This window comes from Macrosteles quadrilineatus, unplaced genomic scaffold, assembly GCF_028750875.1.
Source record: "Macrosteles quadrilineatus isolate MER2022 unplaced genomic scaffold, UCM_ALF_1.0 Scaffold_11__1_contigs__length_5352618, whole genome shotgun sequence".
In the NCBI taxonomy this organism is placed as follows: Eukaryota; Metazoa; Arthropoda; class Insecta; order Hemiptera; family Cicadellidae; genus Macrosteles; species Macrosteles quadrilineatus.
This window is the reverse complement of record NW_026542604.1, coordinates 124,422-142,965: the sequence shown is the minus strand read 5'-3', so window position 1 is coordinate 142,965 and position 18,544 is coordinate 124,422. Positions and strand designations below refer to the sequence as shown.

General features: G+C 36.5%; 1 protein-coding gene across 5 annotated transcripts in view; it reads left to right on the top strand.

The window, feature by feature from the left end:
• Positions 1 to 18,544, top strand: part of LOC129004739 (mucin-2-like) — a 54,893-nt gene that overhangs the window by 21,420 nt on the left and 14,929 nt on the right. For 4 of the 5 annotated variants that reach the window (XM_054433341.1, XM_054433343.1, XM_054433344.1 and 1 more), the window contains exons 2-10: positions 3,829 to 3,884; positions 7,863 to 7,997; positions 8,859 to 9,025; positions 9,687 to 9,950; positions 12,666 to 12,956; positions 13,196 to 15,116; positions 15,352 to 15,524; positions 16,493 to 17,492; positions 18,034 to 18,160. In XM_054433341.1, coding sequence (XP_054289316.1) covers positions 7,865 to 7,997; positions 8,859 to 9,025; positions 9,687 to 9,950; positions 12,666 to 12,956; positions 13,196 to 15,116; positions 15,352 to 15,524; positions 16,493 to 17,492; positions 18,034 to 18,160 — 4,076 coding nt within the window. In that variant the 5' untranslated portion in view covers positions 3,829 to 3,884; positions 7,863 to 7,864. The remainder of the gene's footprint in view (positions 1 to 3,828; positions 3,885 to 7,862; positions 7,998 to 8,858; positions 9,026 to 9,686; positions 9,951 to 12,665; positions 12,957 to 13,195; positions 15,117 to 15,351; positions 15,525 to 16,492; positions 17,493 to 18,033; positions 18,161 to 18,544) is intronic. The other variant, XM_054433342.1, reaches the window with a different exon arrangement.

Here is an 18,544-nt window from a genome sequence, read left to right as displayed (position 1 = left end):
TTGAAAGGTAAATAATATTGCATTTTAATCTAATTCTCTCGCTACCAATTTTATAACATCACGACATACAGTTGTTTGTTTGTACTGTACTAATATTACCTAACTGCTATAGCACATAGAGTGGGATAGGTAGCCACCAGGGCAGCCACACTGTTATTGTAAAACTACTTATACTTGTGACTTTTAAAACTACCTACTCTTTTTAAACAAAGAAGTTTATATAATAATCACTGTGGATGATTCCTGTTGCCTCAAATGTTTGATTCCAAATACTTCTAATTGAGCTCACAACACAATATGTGCTTAGCCTACTCTTATTGTTTACAATGAGAATTGAATGATTTGGAAGGGATTTATTGTGCAATCTAATGTAAGATTTAGAACATAAAAAATTGGCAATAATGTGGTTTTTTAAAGAGGTTGATAGACTTCTTTTAACGTTAATTTTCTTCTTCCACATGAACCTCAAGTCTGTGCGGTTAACATACCAAGCAAAACAAGGGGTGAGCCGATACAAAACCTAGAGACTCTGAAACACGAACCCACAACCTCACTGCCATAGTTTTACATTATGTAATGCTACTGTGTACTGACTGAGCCACTGACACACAATTAACTGGAGAAACATTAAATGACGATACTTAACAGCCTCAAAACTCAATCAAAAGATACTCTGTGTAATGCATAATGCCGCTTGTAAAAATTGAAAGCTTAAGACTTAAATTAAGTTTAATTAATTAAACTGTTGATCTACTCACTGAAGGTTTCTACCTGGCCACCGTAAATGATTCCAATTGCTCCAAACCTCTATCCATGGTAGCCAAAACTCCTGAAGATATAGTAAACATTTAATACAGATATTCTTTGCCAACGACACAAAATTAAAATCAAACTGAAGTATTTTGTTAAGTCTTAGTCAGCATAAACAACCACACTTAGATAAGCAACCACAGTATTAGAGTTTTAGGCATAGATGAAGCAATTCAATGTGTTAAAAGTCTTGAGTAATGTAATATAATAGCCTCCTTGTATAAATTGCTATCAATGGATGCAATGTAAATTACTTAAATCAATGTTAAGGTCATCAAGTAAATTGTTATCAACAGTAAAAACTAATCTTCTCACTTTATTTTACAGAAATTGAAATTGAATTTGAAAAAAAAAAACAAAACAATATATTAGATTAATGTAGGTATTGAAAACTGTGTTAGTTGCCCTTACCGTTTTCTGCCATTCCTTTTTTTATCATTCTATAATTATATTACTGCTTTGACACATCAATAGTCATGTTATTGAGGTGCTTTTGTCTCATAAAACAAAGAAGTATTAATTTTTAATATAAATGATCATGTTGTTAACAGCCACTAAAGAGTAAAACACTTGACTTGTCATTGTGGCCATTACAGAAGTGAATTTAAAAAGAAAAATTCCTAGGGACCTGTTCTTATTACTAAAACAAAGAACCATTGTAGTGTACCTGTGAACTGACGAACACATGTTGATTGGCTGAGACTGGAGGCGACACTGACAGTGGGGCTGAGATAAGTTGCATTATCAGCTGTTTTATCTCAAGGAATGTATTGTTGGCTAGCTCCTAGCTCAGCTGTTTGCCCCCTCCTCTGACCACCTGCCTTATCACTGCCTAACTGTTTGGCGGATAAGCAATCTTTTGCCAACTGCCAGATTACTTCATTGTATTTCCATGAATTTTGTAATGTAGGTGACTAAGTATTAATTTATTCCCCCACTGTCTGTGGACATTTGACTGAAATATAGAACAGTATAATGTTTATATTTTGTCTGTGTAACATTTTGACACCTAGTAGAAATTAACCAAGTTAATAAGGATTAAATTGAATTAAAAGTAGTTGAGATAGTAAAATAATCAATATTTAAATAGGTCTATTCTTCAATAGTTTGAAAATACACATTGTAGCAGCACTCTATTGGAGTCAATATTTTAATTCAAATCAATAGAGTACATTACTATTTATAAACCAAAAGCAACTTAATGGATACCGTAACTTAAACTGGAAATTTCTTCCTGCGTAGGATGGTCTCTAACCCAATGTTCACAAAAGAAAACTCTTTTGTTTAAAAAAGGTTGTTTTTACAAAGTCGCACAATAAAACTAAAAGTTGAATTTTAAATTGAGAGTTGACAGAATTTTATAAACATAATTTATGGTTATTCTTATAAAAGGTCTAGTGGTAGGCCACTCAAAGTTTATATATTTTTACCACAAATCCTTTAGCACAAGGTAGAACCAGGTTGAAACAGCTCTGAATAAATAATATTTAAAAATAAAAATAAAACCATACCATACCATGCTCTTAGACTGCTTAAGGTCTAAAATTCTAATTTGTATTTTATTCATGGATATGATACCTGGCATAGCATAATTGTCTGGTAACTGTGTGGTTATAGTGCTCCCCTCTAAATCTAAGGTGTCTGGTTTTTACACCCATCAAAACCCATTTCAACCAAAACTATAATAATTAACATATCAATTGAAAAATCAGCTAGGCAACAAAAATTGCCTGTAGTGGTGTAGGTAGTTGGGGCCCGCCTTGGTTAACAGATTATAATGGCGGAGGCGATAACCCAAATCTAATACTATAATGAAGACAATGTTCAGAAAACATTTTTTGTATTACAGTTGTAGATTTTAAGATGACAGTAATTTTAGCGAATTTCCCATATAGGGAATAAGCTATTACCGTAGGTCTCATGGTAAGACCTAGACCCAGGACCGATTTACTTTTTCGTTTTGAGGTCCCCAGAGGCCAAAAACACCATCCGTTCAAATTCATATATATATATTTATATATGTGTCCGTTAGCGCGATAACTCAAGCAAAATTCCGATTTTGATCAAATTTGGTACAAACGTGTAAACCTACATTTATTCGAACGAGTTCGCGAACCAGCATAATCGGACCATGGGATCAGGGGTTTATGGGGGGTTTTATGGGGTAAAAATAGGGTTTTCTCATTTTTGACCCTAAAAACTTTCTAAATTTCTCTCTAGATCATTTTGAAGAGCTTAAAAAAACAAATAATTTAGTATATTGAAGTGTTTTTGAATGTTCATTGACTACAGAGAAAATTAAAAAAATTGTAAATTTAAAATTCCCATGTTATTCTTATGGAGAATAAATAAACTGTTCTAGTTTGCTTGTTTATGGATATATTTTAATCAAATTTGACAATTTGGTTTATTTCATACTCAGCTATCAATATTTCAATTGAAAAAACACACCTTCCCCATTGAAAAATCTTCCCCGTAGCAGCAAACCTAACTACTCACTAAAATTAATGTTATATAGGAAACAAAATCTGAAAATTTATAGGGAATATTTTAGTAGAAATCAAGCCGGGTAAATGGAAATTCGCTTAGTATGCAGGTTTGCTGCGACGTGGGTATTTGAAATATTATACTGTTGTAGATATCTTTGAACCAAAAAAAACCTTCTAATTACAATCATTGATTAATCTAAAAAATAGGTTATCTGATATGGCCTTGATTTCGGTGTATGTTTTTCTGTAAAAAGTAGGATATTTACATTTCTCTTACTAAAAACGTAAACATACCTTTGGGAAAAACGCAAAAAAAAACCAAATAAAACCTAAGGATGGAAACCTTGTCATTTGTGACTTTGTTTTAAGGGATGGGATTGTTTTTTCATACTTGATATAGATTAATTTTATTTCTTGTTCTCTTTCTGTGTGTAGGACTGTTAATAAATTAATTTCTGTTTCCATTTAATGCAGAGTGAATAATAGTGTGTGTTAATAATAAATTTTAATGTAGATTTTTCTGTTCCAGGTTGTTTCTTCATATGCAGTAGTAGCCTATTTTTGTGAGGAAATGTTGGCCTGTTGGTAAGTAAATTTATAAAGAATCGGCTTTTACTGTAACTCTCCTATTATAACTTGAACTTGGCTTTAAACATTTTTCAATTATTTTATAATTTATTATACGCCGGTTTCAGTAATTGAAACTTTTGAAATTGAGTTGAGCTTGTGTTCAAATAGCAAAATGGAAAAGTACAAGACATCGAATGAAATTTAGTCCCAGTTCATAATAATAAGGTATTATAAACTTAACTGAGGTCTGTTTCCAAATCTGAAACTCAACTCGATGAGTTTCAAGCATTTAAACCAAATAGGTAGCCTACAGTATTTGGATACTTTGAACAAAGATTCAAATTCAAAACATCTTTATTTTCCTAAACATGTTCATGGGTACAAAAATAGTGTCAAATATAAAGTAGTAAACTAACCTAGGTATTACATTTTAAGTTCTAAATTATTAATGAGCATTTATTCAATGAGTTCCTCCATTGTATGCCTATTGTAGGCCTTTCATATTAAATATATTTTTTTAATTTACCTTTAAATGATTTATAATTTGATTCCTCCTTTACAGAGGCAAGCAATTTCCTTAGAATTAGTGATCCAGCAAATGTCGGTTTCTTTTTGGAGAATTCCAGCTTATAGATTGAAGTTACAATATCCTTTTTATGTCTTGTATTGTAACTATGTGGCACAACTGGCTCATATTTTATGCTGTCTTTTTTAGCTATGCTATTTCAAAAGTATTAGCTGCAAAAACTGTTAAAATATTTAGATTTTTGAAGTGTAGTGAGACTTAACTGATTCATCTTTTTTAAGGTGTAAAATAATTCTAATGGCTCTTTCTTTGGATGTTTAGAATTGTATTTAAATTTGTCTTTGAAGTTGACCCATAATTAGTCCAATGCCATAGTTTATGTTAGAATGAATATGGGCAAAATATATGTGTTTGAGTGCATGAAAATTGCATAAATATGACATTCTTTTCAATGCATACTGTACACTCCAGAATTAAGCTTAATAATTTTTCTTTGTGAATATTGCAACTTAGATGTTCATCTACAGAAAGACCTAAAAATTTGGCCTCAGAAAGTTATTCTATTGAATCTGAATCAATGACCAAATTGGGTTCAAGTTTCTGTTTACTTTGTTTTTGTTGTATTAAGATTAAAATTATTTTTTTTTTTTTTAACTGCTGTATATTAGACAACTCTGCAGAGGCGGAAAGTTCCAACTCATCTTTACCTTTCCCCGCCACTGTTAAATTTGAATCATCATAAACAAATTTTACGCTTTTGAGAATTAACAATACTTTTAGGCATTTATTTTTTATAACATAAAAACAAAATTGGTCCCAAAATTAAACCCTGTGGCACTCCCTACTTAATTCTACATTTATGAGAATTAAATGTACCGTAGTTAAATAATTGTTTTTGTTTGATTTTATTTCAAAAAATTGCATTTGACCATCCAAATAAGATTGAAACCATTTTAAGAGGACTTCCATCATAAATATATGGATACAACTAGGTAGAATAAATTTTTTGAAGGAAAAGTGTCCGTTTTATATAGCCAAATTTTATTAGGGTTTTAAAGAATTTCACTTCTAAATAAGTAGCCAACTATTATCTACACGTCGTGGCTATACAAGTTCTTATAACACCAGCCTTCACTTATAATGTAGTAGGTTGGATGATGATTGGTTTGTGAACATTTCATCTCTTTAAATTGTAATGGGAGATTATTTTTATGCACTCTTCAGCCACAAATTTTGTTCATCCTACCATGACCTATCGTACCTGTCCTACTATGTACCAACATTGTTAGCTTCATGGTCGATTTGAAATATGATTATACAATTTGAGTTCTACTACATTATTTAGGCCTATTTATACAGGGTGTCCCGGAACTCTCTACCAATATTTTAGGGCATTGCTTCTGGGTAAGAAACATACCTAAATATCATATTTAAATTGTCCGGAAGTCCTTAGTTACTCACACAGCCGCCATTTTGTTTTTTTCAGTTATTAATTTTTTTCTAAAGAATGGTAAACATATGAAATTGAAACTTTGCACAAACATTTAGGACAACTAGACAAAGCTACAAAAAAATTATGACGATTTTTCAAATTCATAAAACAAAATGGCGGCCATTTACAATTGTTATAAAATCAACGTTTTTTTGAGTTATTTAAGAAACAAAATTTTAAATGGCCGCCATTTTGTTTTATGAACATGAAAAATCGTCATAATTTTTTTGTAGCTTTGTCTAGTTGTCATAAAGGTTTGTACAAAGTTTCAATTTCATATGTTTAACCATTCTTTAGAAAAAAATTAATAACTGAAAAAAACAAAATGGCGGCTGTGTGAGTAACTAAGGACTTCCGGACAATTTAAATATGATATTTAGGTATGTTTCTTACCCAGGAGCAATGCCCTAAAATACTGGTAGAGAGTTCCGGGACACCCTGTATTTATGAAACCTCATAAAAATTAACCTGATTAATGAGTTTGTTTGAAACAGTAACAGATTTCATGGTTTTATTCTGTTATGAAACACTTACTTTAAAACTGGTAAGAATGTGAGCTTGAAAAACTTTTTCTCCAATCGCGCTCACTTTTCTTATTTGACTTCTGAAAATTTGATGTAAAATTGTACTGCAAATTTAAAGGTGTTAAATAATATTTAAATAATGTTTAAATAAAAAATGTTTTTTAGTCTAATGACTTGAAATTTGTTGTATATTTAACTATTTCTGCCCATTATTTATATGTAGTAGGGCCCCATATTATTGTTTTTAACAATCACAGTTCATTTTACAAAAATAAAATGGAAGCAAAACAAAGAAATGTCGAACAAAGCGTCAAGGTCAAGCTATCCGTTTGCACTGACAATCGTCTGCTCCTTAGACCTACACATCTGTCTGCTGTGGCACTTGCTTTGTCACAAAATTTTGTGATTGAGTATTTGTTAACCATGACAACTTTAGTAGCCTTTGATTGGGTGATTAGTAACCATGGCAACTTGTTGAATGGGTGCATGAAGAGAAACTCAATTTTTTTATGTAATTGTTATCTTTATCGGTGTATTTTATGTGATTTAACGACTGTTTTTATCATGTTTAAATTGGCTACTGTTATTTTATACTTTTTTATGCGTTATCTTATCTAATGTTTTTATCGACATTCTTCTGTCCTGAAACAGCGTAGCAGTAGCCTACACAACAGAATCATCATGATTGTGCAATAGCCTACTAATTGTATTTTGATGATGTAGTATGCAAATTATCACATTTAAGTTTATTCATAAAATAATAGGCGTTGTTTATGAATTTTAAATGCCATGTTGGATTAACCATGGTTTTCAGTTATCTGTGGTCTGTTCAAAATACAGCTTTACTATGTTTTTATGTCAATCAACGCGTTCCTCTGATAATGCGACCTTTTTGCTGTTCCTCCCGGTCCCGTCGGTGACGGATTAGCAAGGTTCTACTGTAGAGCAAAGAAAAGAGCAACAACAACAACAAAAAGAACTAGGCCTAATCAATCCTTTGTCCTGTAGTGATAATGGCAAACACAACTGATTGTGCTCAGCTCAGCCCGAAAATGGTTATTTTTGGTGAGTCGGTGGCTCAGTTGGTAGCGTCACGAACTTCGAACCCAAGGCAGCGATGTCGTGGGTTAGGATCCTGGTCACTGCCACTACTTTTTATCAGTACAGTTCACCATGTAGGCCTACTATTGAATTGAATATACCGGCTTACCCCTTGCTTTGCTGGATACATTCCACACAGAGGCCCAGAGCCTATGTGGACGGGCAAATGCAAGGTTAAAAGTGACCAACCAATCAGTGGAGCCAACCTCTTAAAAAAAAATTATATGTTTCTGAGTCAAATTAATCATGAGATGCAATGCAGTACTAATTTGCAGTCAATTTATAAATGTAATGATAGTTTACCTTGCTTCCCAATGTGATTTTGCCTCAATGAGTGTCTTCTGTTACAGAAATGGCCGCAGACAGTGACGGAGGAGGACAGTTGGTTGAAACTATCGTTACATGTGAAGGCGACATCACAGACCCCCAGTTCCCTCAGAAGTTTAAGAAAATCGTTCAGAAACTACGTTTTTTACTCTGCGACGGTAAGTTTAATCTGAATGCTAATTAGGAATTTATTCCTATCAGTTTTTCAGTTACCTTTTTTATCCTTTTAGGGCAAATTTCATCTGTAAGTTGACTAGAATTTCAGTGTTTTCAGACACACACGTAATTATGAAGGTGAAGGAATATTTTTGTAGGTACAGTAGAACCCCGGTTAACCGAAATAAAGGGGGGGGGGAGACGTTTCCAATAGCCAATTTTTCGGTTAACCCATCATATGCTAAAAGTAGCCTTCATGTATTACCATGGTGTGTAAGAAAAATTAATTTAAAACAATGTCTATATAATACAGTGTTCTATTTTAGCTACAAAAATGTTACAATGGGTTAGAAAAGCCCCTTTCTAGAGAGACAGGCTTGGTGCTACGTCTCTCTGATTACATATTACCATAGACAAAAAGAATTAAATATAGACCGTCAGCTGTACTGCGGTTACCATAGGTCATGGCGCTCCCTGCGGTGTGCGCCAGAACCTATTGTAACCATGGTAACTGCAGCACGGCTGACAGTCTATATTCAATTCTTTTGGTCTATGATATTGTGTATTGTACTTATATTTTAGTCCTGTATTAATTTAGGGAACTGTTTCGGTTACCCGGGTTTCGGCTAACCCAATTTCGACTAACCCCGGGGTTCTACTGTATTATAAATTATGAAAATGAAATAACTTGATTTATCTAGCCTAAGATACAATAGCTATGCCCTAATATTGATTTAAAATAAACAACTTCTAAACATATTGTATTTTCAAACATTTTAAAATATGTTTCTTGAAGTTTTATGTTATTGTTTGGTTAATGTATAGGCTACTGTATGTGTATTAATTGTTGCATTTTTTATCAGGTAACGGAGAATCACTAAGAGTGGCTAAGGTAGAGCCATGGAATTCTGTGCGTGTGACATTCACCATCCCGCGGGATGCGGCGCAACGGCTGCGACAACTGGCGCAAGCTGGGGATGCGGCACTGCACCAGATGGGCATCCTCAGTGTACAAGTGGAAGGGGATCAGGTAGGCTGAGTCTGGTCTTAGACTAACTTTAACTTTGACATGTGTTACCATTGGCGATTTACGGTATTTGAACCCAGGATCCTACTCCCTGAATTTCATATTACTTCAGAAAGTACAAAAAAATTAGTACTTCTGAAAGTAGTCAATTTTTTCTATAGCCTAACCAAAAGAATAAAAGCTTAGCATTTAAAACATTTTTAAAAACATTTATTGTTTCTGAGCTGGCAATTTCTTAAAGTGTTATGTTTTTTCTAGTTTAGGATCCAGGCCTTATTCATAATTGGGATTATTATATTAAAGGAATTGCAGCTTACTTTGTAAAAAGTCCAGGTAGGCCATAGTACACACAGAATACAGAAGAGCCCACAATATACTCCGTCCCTTGAGGATTTGTCAAGTGTAGACACAGTAGTTATTATTGGCAGAAGGAAATAACTTCAAATAAAGTGAGTTTTTCTTAACTGTATTTGCCTATTCCAGGAGAAAAGATTAAAATTTTTCTATTGTGTCTTCAATGTTTAGTATAGCCTACCTTCGTTTAAAAGGTAATCTTGCTGCTATCTCTTTATTCTAAAAGGGTGTTGTGTAATTTTGTTCATGCATTTGTTTACACAGTTTACATTTTACGAGCTTAGTGCTGATTGTTATTAATGTTTGACAGGTGATATCACTCCGCCTAGCTGGCAGGTTTGGTGGGGAGGGGCAGGAGATCGTGTTACGAACTGCAGACGCCTCAACCTCCGCAGCCTCCACCAGCGCAGACGTTGCAGCAGTCGCAGGACCTTCCTCCACGCAGTTCCGCAGCCCCAATGTGGTTGCCCCCTCTGACGGGGACCCCATCCCTCCCTTCCCCTCTGCCAACAAGAGCTCTCCCCCCTCTACCTTCCCCTTTGCCAGTATGACTCACGCCGCCTCTGCTATACAGGCAAGTGAATTTATCTACATTTTCAAAATGTACTTTAACCAATTGGAAAGATTAGGAGAAAACCATATGGGTAGATGACAAGTTTTCAAGAAATGAAATATTTTAGATCCAAATCATCAGCTATAGTTAAAATATACAATCTGTGTGGGCTTTAAAATAAACAAATAATAACCAACTAGCTGCTAGCCCGTCCTACGTACGGTAATCAAGTAGTCGATTAAAACTTAATATAATTTGGAACAGCTAGTTTACACGCATACAGAAAAATTCTGACAGTTTTAATAAGGAAAATCATCATGAAAACTAATATCACATGACCACCTATTTCTTTAATATTATTTAAGGCTAACATGATATGCATTTTAAATTCGATGATAATTTTACAATAAAACAGCAATTGTGTTGATTTTAAAAGCCTCGAAGTGAGATTGGCGGTTGTTTCACACACACTGGTTTAAAGTACAGTAGCTACATACCACCTTCCATTGTATATTTTCACTTACCGTACCTTAGTTTACCTCAGTGGCCACAGAAACATGAAGACGATTTTGGTCCCCCATTCTCTTCTATCCATCTTCTAATGCTGATCCCAGTGTGGAGTTAAGTCTTTCATTGCTTGGTCCTCCAAGTGGTCGTATTACTTGTGATACTTCCTGGAATACCTTTTTAAAAGTTAATGTATCTTCTCTCCTCCACGCATAGCCTGTCCATCCGAGCCCTTTACTTCTGGAAATCACCCATATATCTGGGTGTTTAAACATTCCTCTTAGCTCTCTGTTCTTTCGTATCTCAACCTTTGTTATGATGAAATGATCCGTTTATTTTCTCTGCACTCTATTCTCAAACTTTTCTTTGGTCGTTGCCCAAGATTCTGAACCATACAGAACTAGTGGAATAAGATGGTATGGTATGAATCCAATTTGTTATCTTGTGACACCCTGCAGCTTATTTGACAGTTTTCTAGAGAACCACTATACCGGTTGACATTTGGATTACCAACCAAAGATTTGATGTGCCGACATTAAAGAAATCGTCCATACCTATCTTTATATCGATTTCACTGCATTAATTGCTAAATAAATTAGTAAACAAAGAAAAGTAAAAACAATAACAGATAGTTTGTTTTGAAACAGCTGTTTAGTTAAAATAACATTCATTTGAAAAAATAACTTGTCACGTCCTGTAGAAGAAATTAAAAAAATTAAACACGCTAGTAAGCCATATTGACGTAATTTTACTATCTTTATTATAAATAACGTTATCAATCTAATATCTGATAATTACCCACCCTCATTGAATCTATGAACTGTACATCCTAATTTCCCATATTCATTTATTCAAACTATAAGATGTTTGGTTGAAATAAAAGTGACATTTTGCCTACATCAGCGCAACCAAACGTAACCGCACAACAATCAACGTTTTAAATTTGACAAAAGGATAGTAAGTCTACTTCCAGTATCCTCGGTAAATGATATAATCGTGTTTAATCTGTGTTATCCATCTCTTTATCTCTTGATAAAACCCGTCAGAGGTTGTTGTAGTAATTTAAAATAGTGATTCCTGATCATCCTCGATCTTATTGTTTTATGACATCAATATTTCCAGGCCTAATCCAAACTAAGTTTAAGCAGTCAAACATTTATTGTAAACAAAAAGCTACCAAGATGAATTAAATCATGTAAACATTATTATTTTCCTACGATTTCCTTAAAAATTCGAGCAGTAAAATAATTTGCATAGAATTTTCTTTGAAGAGTCGTGGGCAGAGCCTTGATTTGTATTCAGCAATGCTCTTACTTATCTCTGTGGTCTACTCATCTCTACTAATCTTTCTTATTTCCTATAATTAATGACAAAATCATAGAGGAAAAAAATAACCTCATAGTTCTATAGGATATTCTTATATCCAACCAGCTGTTGGTTCAAACAAATTATATTGCACTAAAACAAACCCAAGTTTTAAAGACTGCTTTAAAAAATAAATTATACTAGGCCTATCAAGTATTTTACAATGTACCTATATTTAAATAATCTGTCATCCCCTTAGTGAATAAATGAATGTATCAATTATTATATCATTACACATAGTATAAATAAGTCAACCCTACTTATGTCATTTCATTTTTATCAACATTCTGAATTTGTTTCACAAATGCTGATTGTTTACAGCTGTTATGTTAAGCAAATGGTATTATACCAAAAGCTAGTCTTGAATGTTAGCATCGGCTGCTAGATTTTTTAAAAATTAAAATTTAATTTCTGAAAACTGAAACCTTAAACTAAAATTATGGCTTCCTAGTTCTTAAAATTAGTTATAGCTAGATAAGTGAGTTCAGAGGTAGCTTCGAGTTGTGCTGTTAACTAATTTATTTACGGTGAACTGTGATTAGGCCTACGTATTACGGTGACATGTTTTATCACACACACTTAACTGTAATATAAGTATAAACATCACCAAATTTTCCCCTTAAGCTTACATTTTGCAAACTTATTTTTACTCCATTTGTCACTCCTTGAAATCCTTGTGAAAACCACAGATTTGTATGGAAGATGGAAGTCATTGTAGACTCTCTCAATACAACGCCAGTAGTATTCATCAAAGGGAAGATAAAGAGTAAATATTGATGGAAAGTAAATTAAACTAAAAGAATATTTTAAACAATTACAGTTTAAACAAGTTTGTAGATGTCAACAACTGTGATGATATTTCAGAGCCGGGCGGAGCCACATTTTCCTGCGCCGCCCCCACCGCCACCTTACCCTGAGGCGGCTCCCAATGTGGCGTTGTCCAGCCCTCTGCTGGTCAACCTGCTGCAGAATGACGGATCTCCAGGCCCCTCCACTTCAAAGATGCCACCTCCGGCTAGCAACCCCACTGCTCCCTCCGCCTTTGTACCCTGTCAGAGGCTACCTGTGGGGGTGAAGCCACCAACACCTGTGTACGCCCAGCGACCACCTGTCGTGGCCACTCCGACACCCGCTCAGCCTTTCAACTCACCTCAGGTATATAGCTGTGCTAACTACTATGCATGTTTGTAGAATCAGGTTTAGCTACATCAAGAATAGTTTTGTGTCATAAGTATTTTGGTAATGAAAAATAGACTTGGTGTTGTGTGTAGATAATGAGGTATCTAAGTATATTCTAAATCAAGTTTCTCCTAGTGCAAATAATCTATTTGTAATAAGCATTGTATTTTTATAATCTTACTACCTGTATACTAACAATGTTGTTGTGGTTGCAGGTAATCAGTCGAATGCCGCTACAGACGGGTCAGCCACAGGTGGTGTTACCTCAGAGGACAGTCCCTCTGACTCAGAGGCTAGTGTCTCCCAGCAATCCTCAACCTCCAGTGTACAACACACAACAATCCTCAGTACGCTACCCTCCCACCAAGACACCTCAGCTGCCTATCAAGACAACTGTTGTCAATCAGCAGAGGCTCTTCACACCTCACCAACAGCAACAACCCACTCAGATGCCTTTATCCAACTCACACAATCCTCTACTTCACCAGAACCAGATAGCTACGACGACGGGGCTCGTGGTGAGGCCGCCTCAACAGAGGATATTCCAAACAAGGCAGACCCTGGAGCAGCGAGAGGCTACGTTGCCAGTCATTCAGCATGCCGTCAGACAACCACAGAACCCTGTGGTGAACTTTCCCCCTCCCTCTCCTGCCCCTGTCACCAACCCACCTCCCTACCCGAGGATGCCCAATCCTGTGCTGAGATTCCCCACGACACAAGACCCTCCTGTCACGCAGGAGGAGAAGGTGACAGGAAGTGAAGAGAAGGCTCCTGAACCTGTCAAGGAAGAAAAGGAGCCTACTCCCCCGGCCTCACCTCAGCTAACATCAAACGGCAAGAAAAGGCAATACTTAATAAACCCTCTGACGGGGCATTTAGAACCGATGCCTAGCGAGAGCAGTTCAGACAGTGAACCAGAAGAGAATGTGCCTAACTCAACGTCCCAGTCTAACTTGGACGATCCTTTTTTCACATTCCCATCACCACTGAATGACCGGTCAAACTCTGTATATTCGGATGATGATGATGACGTCAGTTCGACAGTTTCTCGACGTGCTGATACCACCACGACAGACCAGTCAGACTCTGAAGCCACAAACAGGTCTACTAACAGTGAAGCATCATCTGTAGTCAGGCATCGAGTGAAAGCGACGTCTAGTCCTGCGCCGGGCGAGAAAATCAAACTGAGGCTCAAGTTGGAGAAGCCAAACGAACCTGTAACATCGGCTTATAAAGTAGATTTTGTCAATGTGCCACAAGCCAGGAAGGCAGATAAAGGTGTGACCCGAATGTTCTCTAGCACAGGAGTAGCGGGACCTTCGGTGCCGGGAGAAGAGCCTAGAGTACCTCCACTGCATATCTCTTTACGGGGCAGAGCTGCTGTTGTAGTTGGCTCTAAGAAGGACAAAAAGTACTCATCCAAGGAATCCAAAGAAGGGAAAAAGTCTAGTAGTAAAGTTAAAACCAAAGCTCTGCTTGAAGATTGTGTCGGAACGACGGTGGTAAAAAAGTGCAGCACAGGTGATAAGATTTCTACAAAAGCAGTAATCAAGTCCAGTTCATTTGAACCGGGCGAAGTGAAAGTGCGAACAAAGTCCAAAGGAAGGACGGCTTGTGACCATGACAATGAGGACGAAATATCCGAACCGCGGATCATCGAACCGGGCGAGATAGTTTTACCGTGCAATCAACATCAATTACAGACTCCTGTCAGGACATTCCCCACCCAGGAAGAGGTAGCCTCGATATTGAGATCCATGCCTTCAACGGGCGGCCACCATAAACTGAGTTTGAGTGGTAAAGTAAAGAAACGGGACTCAAAAAAGAAGCTTTATCCGAGAGAGCGGGGGTTGTTATCGGGCGGTAGGATATCTGAAGAGGGAAGTGGGGGAAGCAGTGGGGTCAAGAGTAGTGTGCAAAGGAAAACGGGTAAAAATAGTAATGTTTCGTTGTTAAAGAGTGTGGTGAAAACCGCATCGAAAGAAGCCCGAATGATGGCTGCCGCAAGGCATATGAACAGTCAGCTGAACAGTGAACGGCAACGGGTTACCAACGCTAACACTGCCCTAGGCAACGGAGTCGTGCAGAGGAGGCCAAGCAACACCGCCACTGATAATAAAGACATCAGCTTTACAAGTTAGTAAACTACCAATCTAAACCCTTCTAATGTAACCTCAAGTTAAGTTTCTTGAGATAGGTAGTTAAATACATATGATTACTGTGGCTGTGTGGTTTCTTATGTATTATCTATGCTTGTGGTACTTTTACATACAAGTCCACACATTGGTCAATTTAAGCTCCTTATATAGATGTAACTCCTAAACAAAATGTGAGCATTTTATAATAATTTATGTTTATTCCATATCTTTAGCAGGTACTCAATCACTGGTGCCTGTGAAGCCAACGACGCAGCCATCATCGCCTCATGTGCCATTCCGCCATAACTGCTTGACCGAGCTAGCAGCTGATACGCGCAAGGATTATAAGACCAGCAAACGACTGGACGCCAAACGCAACAACCAGGCTGCTCACTTCACTAAGAAGGTAGCCTACTGTAAAATTATATAGGCCTACTGATCAATTTATTTTTTTAACCCCATTCCGTTCTTTTTCTGAAGTGCAGTTTACCTGTGTGGAGTAAGATCTGTTTTTGAGCTTAACTCATAACCATCTAAGTCCAACCTTAGTTATGTTAGCCATCCATACTCCAAGGTATGCTGCAAATGTGTCTTATCGCTTCCTATAGATTTTTAATAAACATCCTTTTGTGAGTAAGTGTTGTGGTAAGGGATTGAGTTCAGATAGTTTACCTGAGAATTTGTATTGATACTAAAGTCTCACAATACCAATTCAATTCCTAATGACTAACTAACTACTAATGTTGGTAATCAGAGAATTGATTTTTTTTAGTTGGTGGTTTGTCAAAAAGGGTTCTAATGCAGTGAGGTTACATTTGAACATTTGTTGTAGAGCAATTATTCAGGAGATTAGTTCTGTGTATTCAGGTTTTAATGGTAGTTGGTTATCAGGTCGATGGACATTGTATCTATTCAATTTTTTTAGTAGGCTTGCAGTTATGTTCTGTGATTTTTTTGTATCTACAAGTAAGCCACATCAGTGTTTCCTGTGTTTGCCAAGAAAATATTATCAACAACTTGCATGGATTTTTACAATAGTCAGTTTGTCAGCAAGGAACACATTGAAAAATAAACATGGAATGAATACCATCTCCTGCTGCAAACCTTAGCTGCAGAGGTTCTTGATTTGCTCCTAAGGTATATTTTTAGTTCGCTAGACCTTGAGCTTGGCATGGGTAACGTAAAAACTTGATGGGTCAAGTAAGCTTGCCATGTCTTAGGTTGCAAAAAGACATATGATACTGGATAAAAATTGTAACTTATATATTGTTATTTGTTAGGTTTACACATAAGCCTTTTGTCACACTTTTTCATAACTACGATATTAATTAAATTTTTTTAACATCACTTAAAAAACACACTTATATTTCCCAGGTATCTGAAGAAAGGAAACCCACCATTCTGACAGTAAACAGAGTCCAAGTGATGGAACCACTCTTACCTAGAGTGTCAGTTAATTCTACCAAGCAGTCTGGACCCAGCCTGCCTGTCAGTGAGTTGGACGTGTCGGAGAAGAAGGTGAAAGAACGTCTGCTAGAGGAGGAAGTGGGCAAGAAGGATATGGAACCCAGTGACTCTGTGCAAACGGACATAAAGAGTGAAGTGGAGTGTTGTACGGTGAAACCAGTGGTGGCAGAGATAACAGCTAGAGTGGGAGGAGGGGGAGAAAGTCCTGCGGGGGGAGGGGAGCAGGGCAACACGCAAGGTGAAGATTCAGGGATAGAATCCATGGACGCTCTGTCAGAAAAGTCACCCAACCAGGGCGAATCCCCTTGTCGCAAAGACGATAAAGATCCTAGTGGAATAGTACCTGCCTCTAATTCTAATTTAGAAAAAACACGGACTAAAAGCGGTGAGGGAGAAACCCCGCCTCCTGTTAGTGTTTCTAGTGTTAAAGTCGAGGGCGCGAGTGATAGTGTCAATGTCACGGACAAAAGTGCCGATCGAACTGAACCCCCGGTACCTATACCCGTTGTTGATACATCTATAAGTAAAAGTGAACCTACCGTAGTTGAAAAACAGACTGATAGCGATAACGTTAAAGAAGAAGGGCCGAGTTTGGAAGGTAAACCGGTAACGGAACCGACTGTCTTGAACTCTCCCACGTTAGAAGATCCTCAACCTATTAGAATTACCCCGGCCCTGTATACCTACTCTAACCCCGAGAAGCATAGAGAAGACACCCCCTCGCCTAGCCCTGCTGAGGAGGAACCGACCACTCCGGTGCTGGAGAGTCCTCCTCCTGCTGTGCAACTTCCCCCAGCCAGGGCTAAGAGAAAAAGGAAGCAGGACCTGGAGGAACGGCTGGAAGACGGTAAACCCAGTTTAGAGCCTACAACAGAGGCTCCTGCGGAGAAGCAGAAACCTGCACTGGGTATGACATTTCATTCATGAGACTATTTAGTTTATGTTTGTACATTATGTTGCTGAGATTACCATTTTCTTCTAACTATTTTATGATCAATTTTTTGTTTTGCAAATAATTTTATTTTTAATAGAAGAAGCTTTTTAAATATGGAACCAATTCAATCTGTCATTATTATCAATCATTTATTTCATATTTATAAACAAATAAGATTTATTTACATTGTCTACTAATTCAACACCGTATCTACCTTCTTTCCGTCTATGTGTACCACTTAAAATTAAACTATTTTTTAGCATTTCTTATCTGGATTTTTCAATTTAAAAATCTTTTAATTTCAATTTTGTGTATCCATTCCTTTCAGATATCAGTTTGCATCTACTAGTCTATTTCAATCAGGATGTAAACTATTTTTCTCTGGCTGGTTAAAATACCTCAAGTACCTCCAGTGGTAAAGTGATTACCTTTATTGATCAACAAATAATGAATTACATGCTAGAGGCTGTATAGCATATATTATTGAAGTGATTTGACTGTTGGGTTTGTGTAGACTCGGTGAGGACGCCGAGGTCAGGCAGCGGTGGAAAGTCTCTGTTGGAGCAGCTGCTGATAGAAATACCCTCTGAGCAGAGCTTGGAGCAGCGGCGAACACGAAATACTCGCTCTCACTCTAACAGGTAACTTGAGTGTCTTAAAAGTCCCGTATTTTACCAGGAGGTCACAAAAGTCAACTCACTTAGTTTAGCAGAGGCCACGGATATCGCTGAAAAGTTTTCTATTTTGCTAGGATGTCACAGAAGTTACTGGGAGGCATTTATTTTACTAGGGAGTAGCAACTTTTACAACAGTAACTGAATTATCATTTATTTTATTTACTAGGGAGTTGCAGAAGTGAGTTATATTAGTCCCTAAAAAGTCACTTTTTAACTTGCCGTGTGGGGAAAGTCACTGATTTAGATTTAAATGCATTCAAGTCATTGATTTTAATCAGAGCCAAAGAAATTAAATATATCCTAATTAATATAATTTTATCATTAACCAACATAAGAACAAAAATGTAG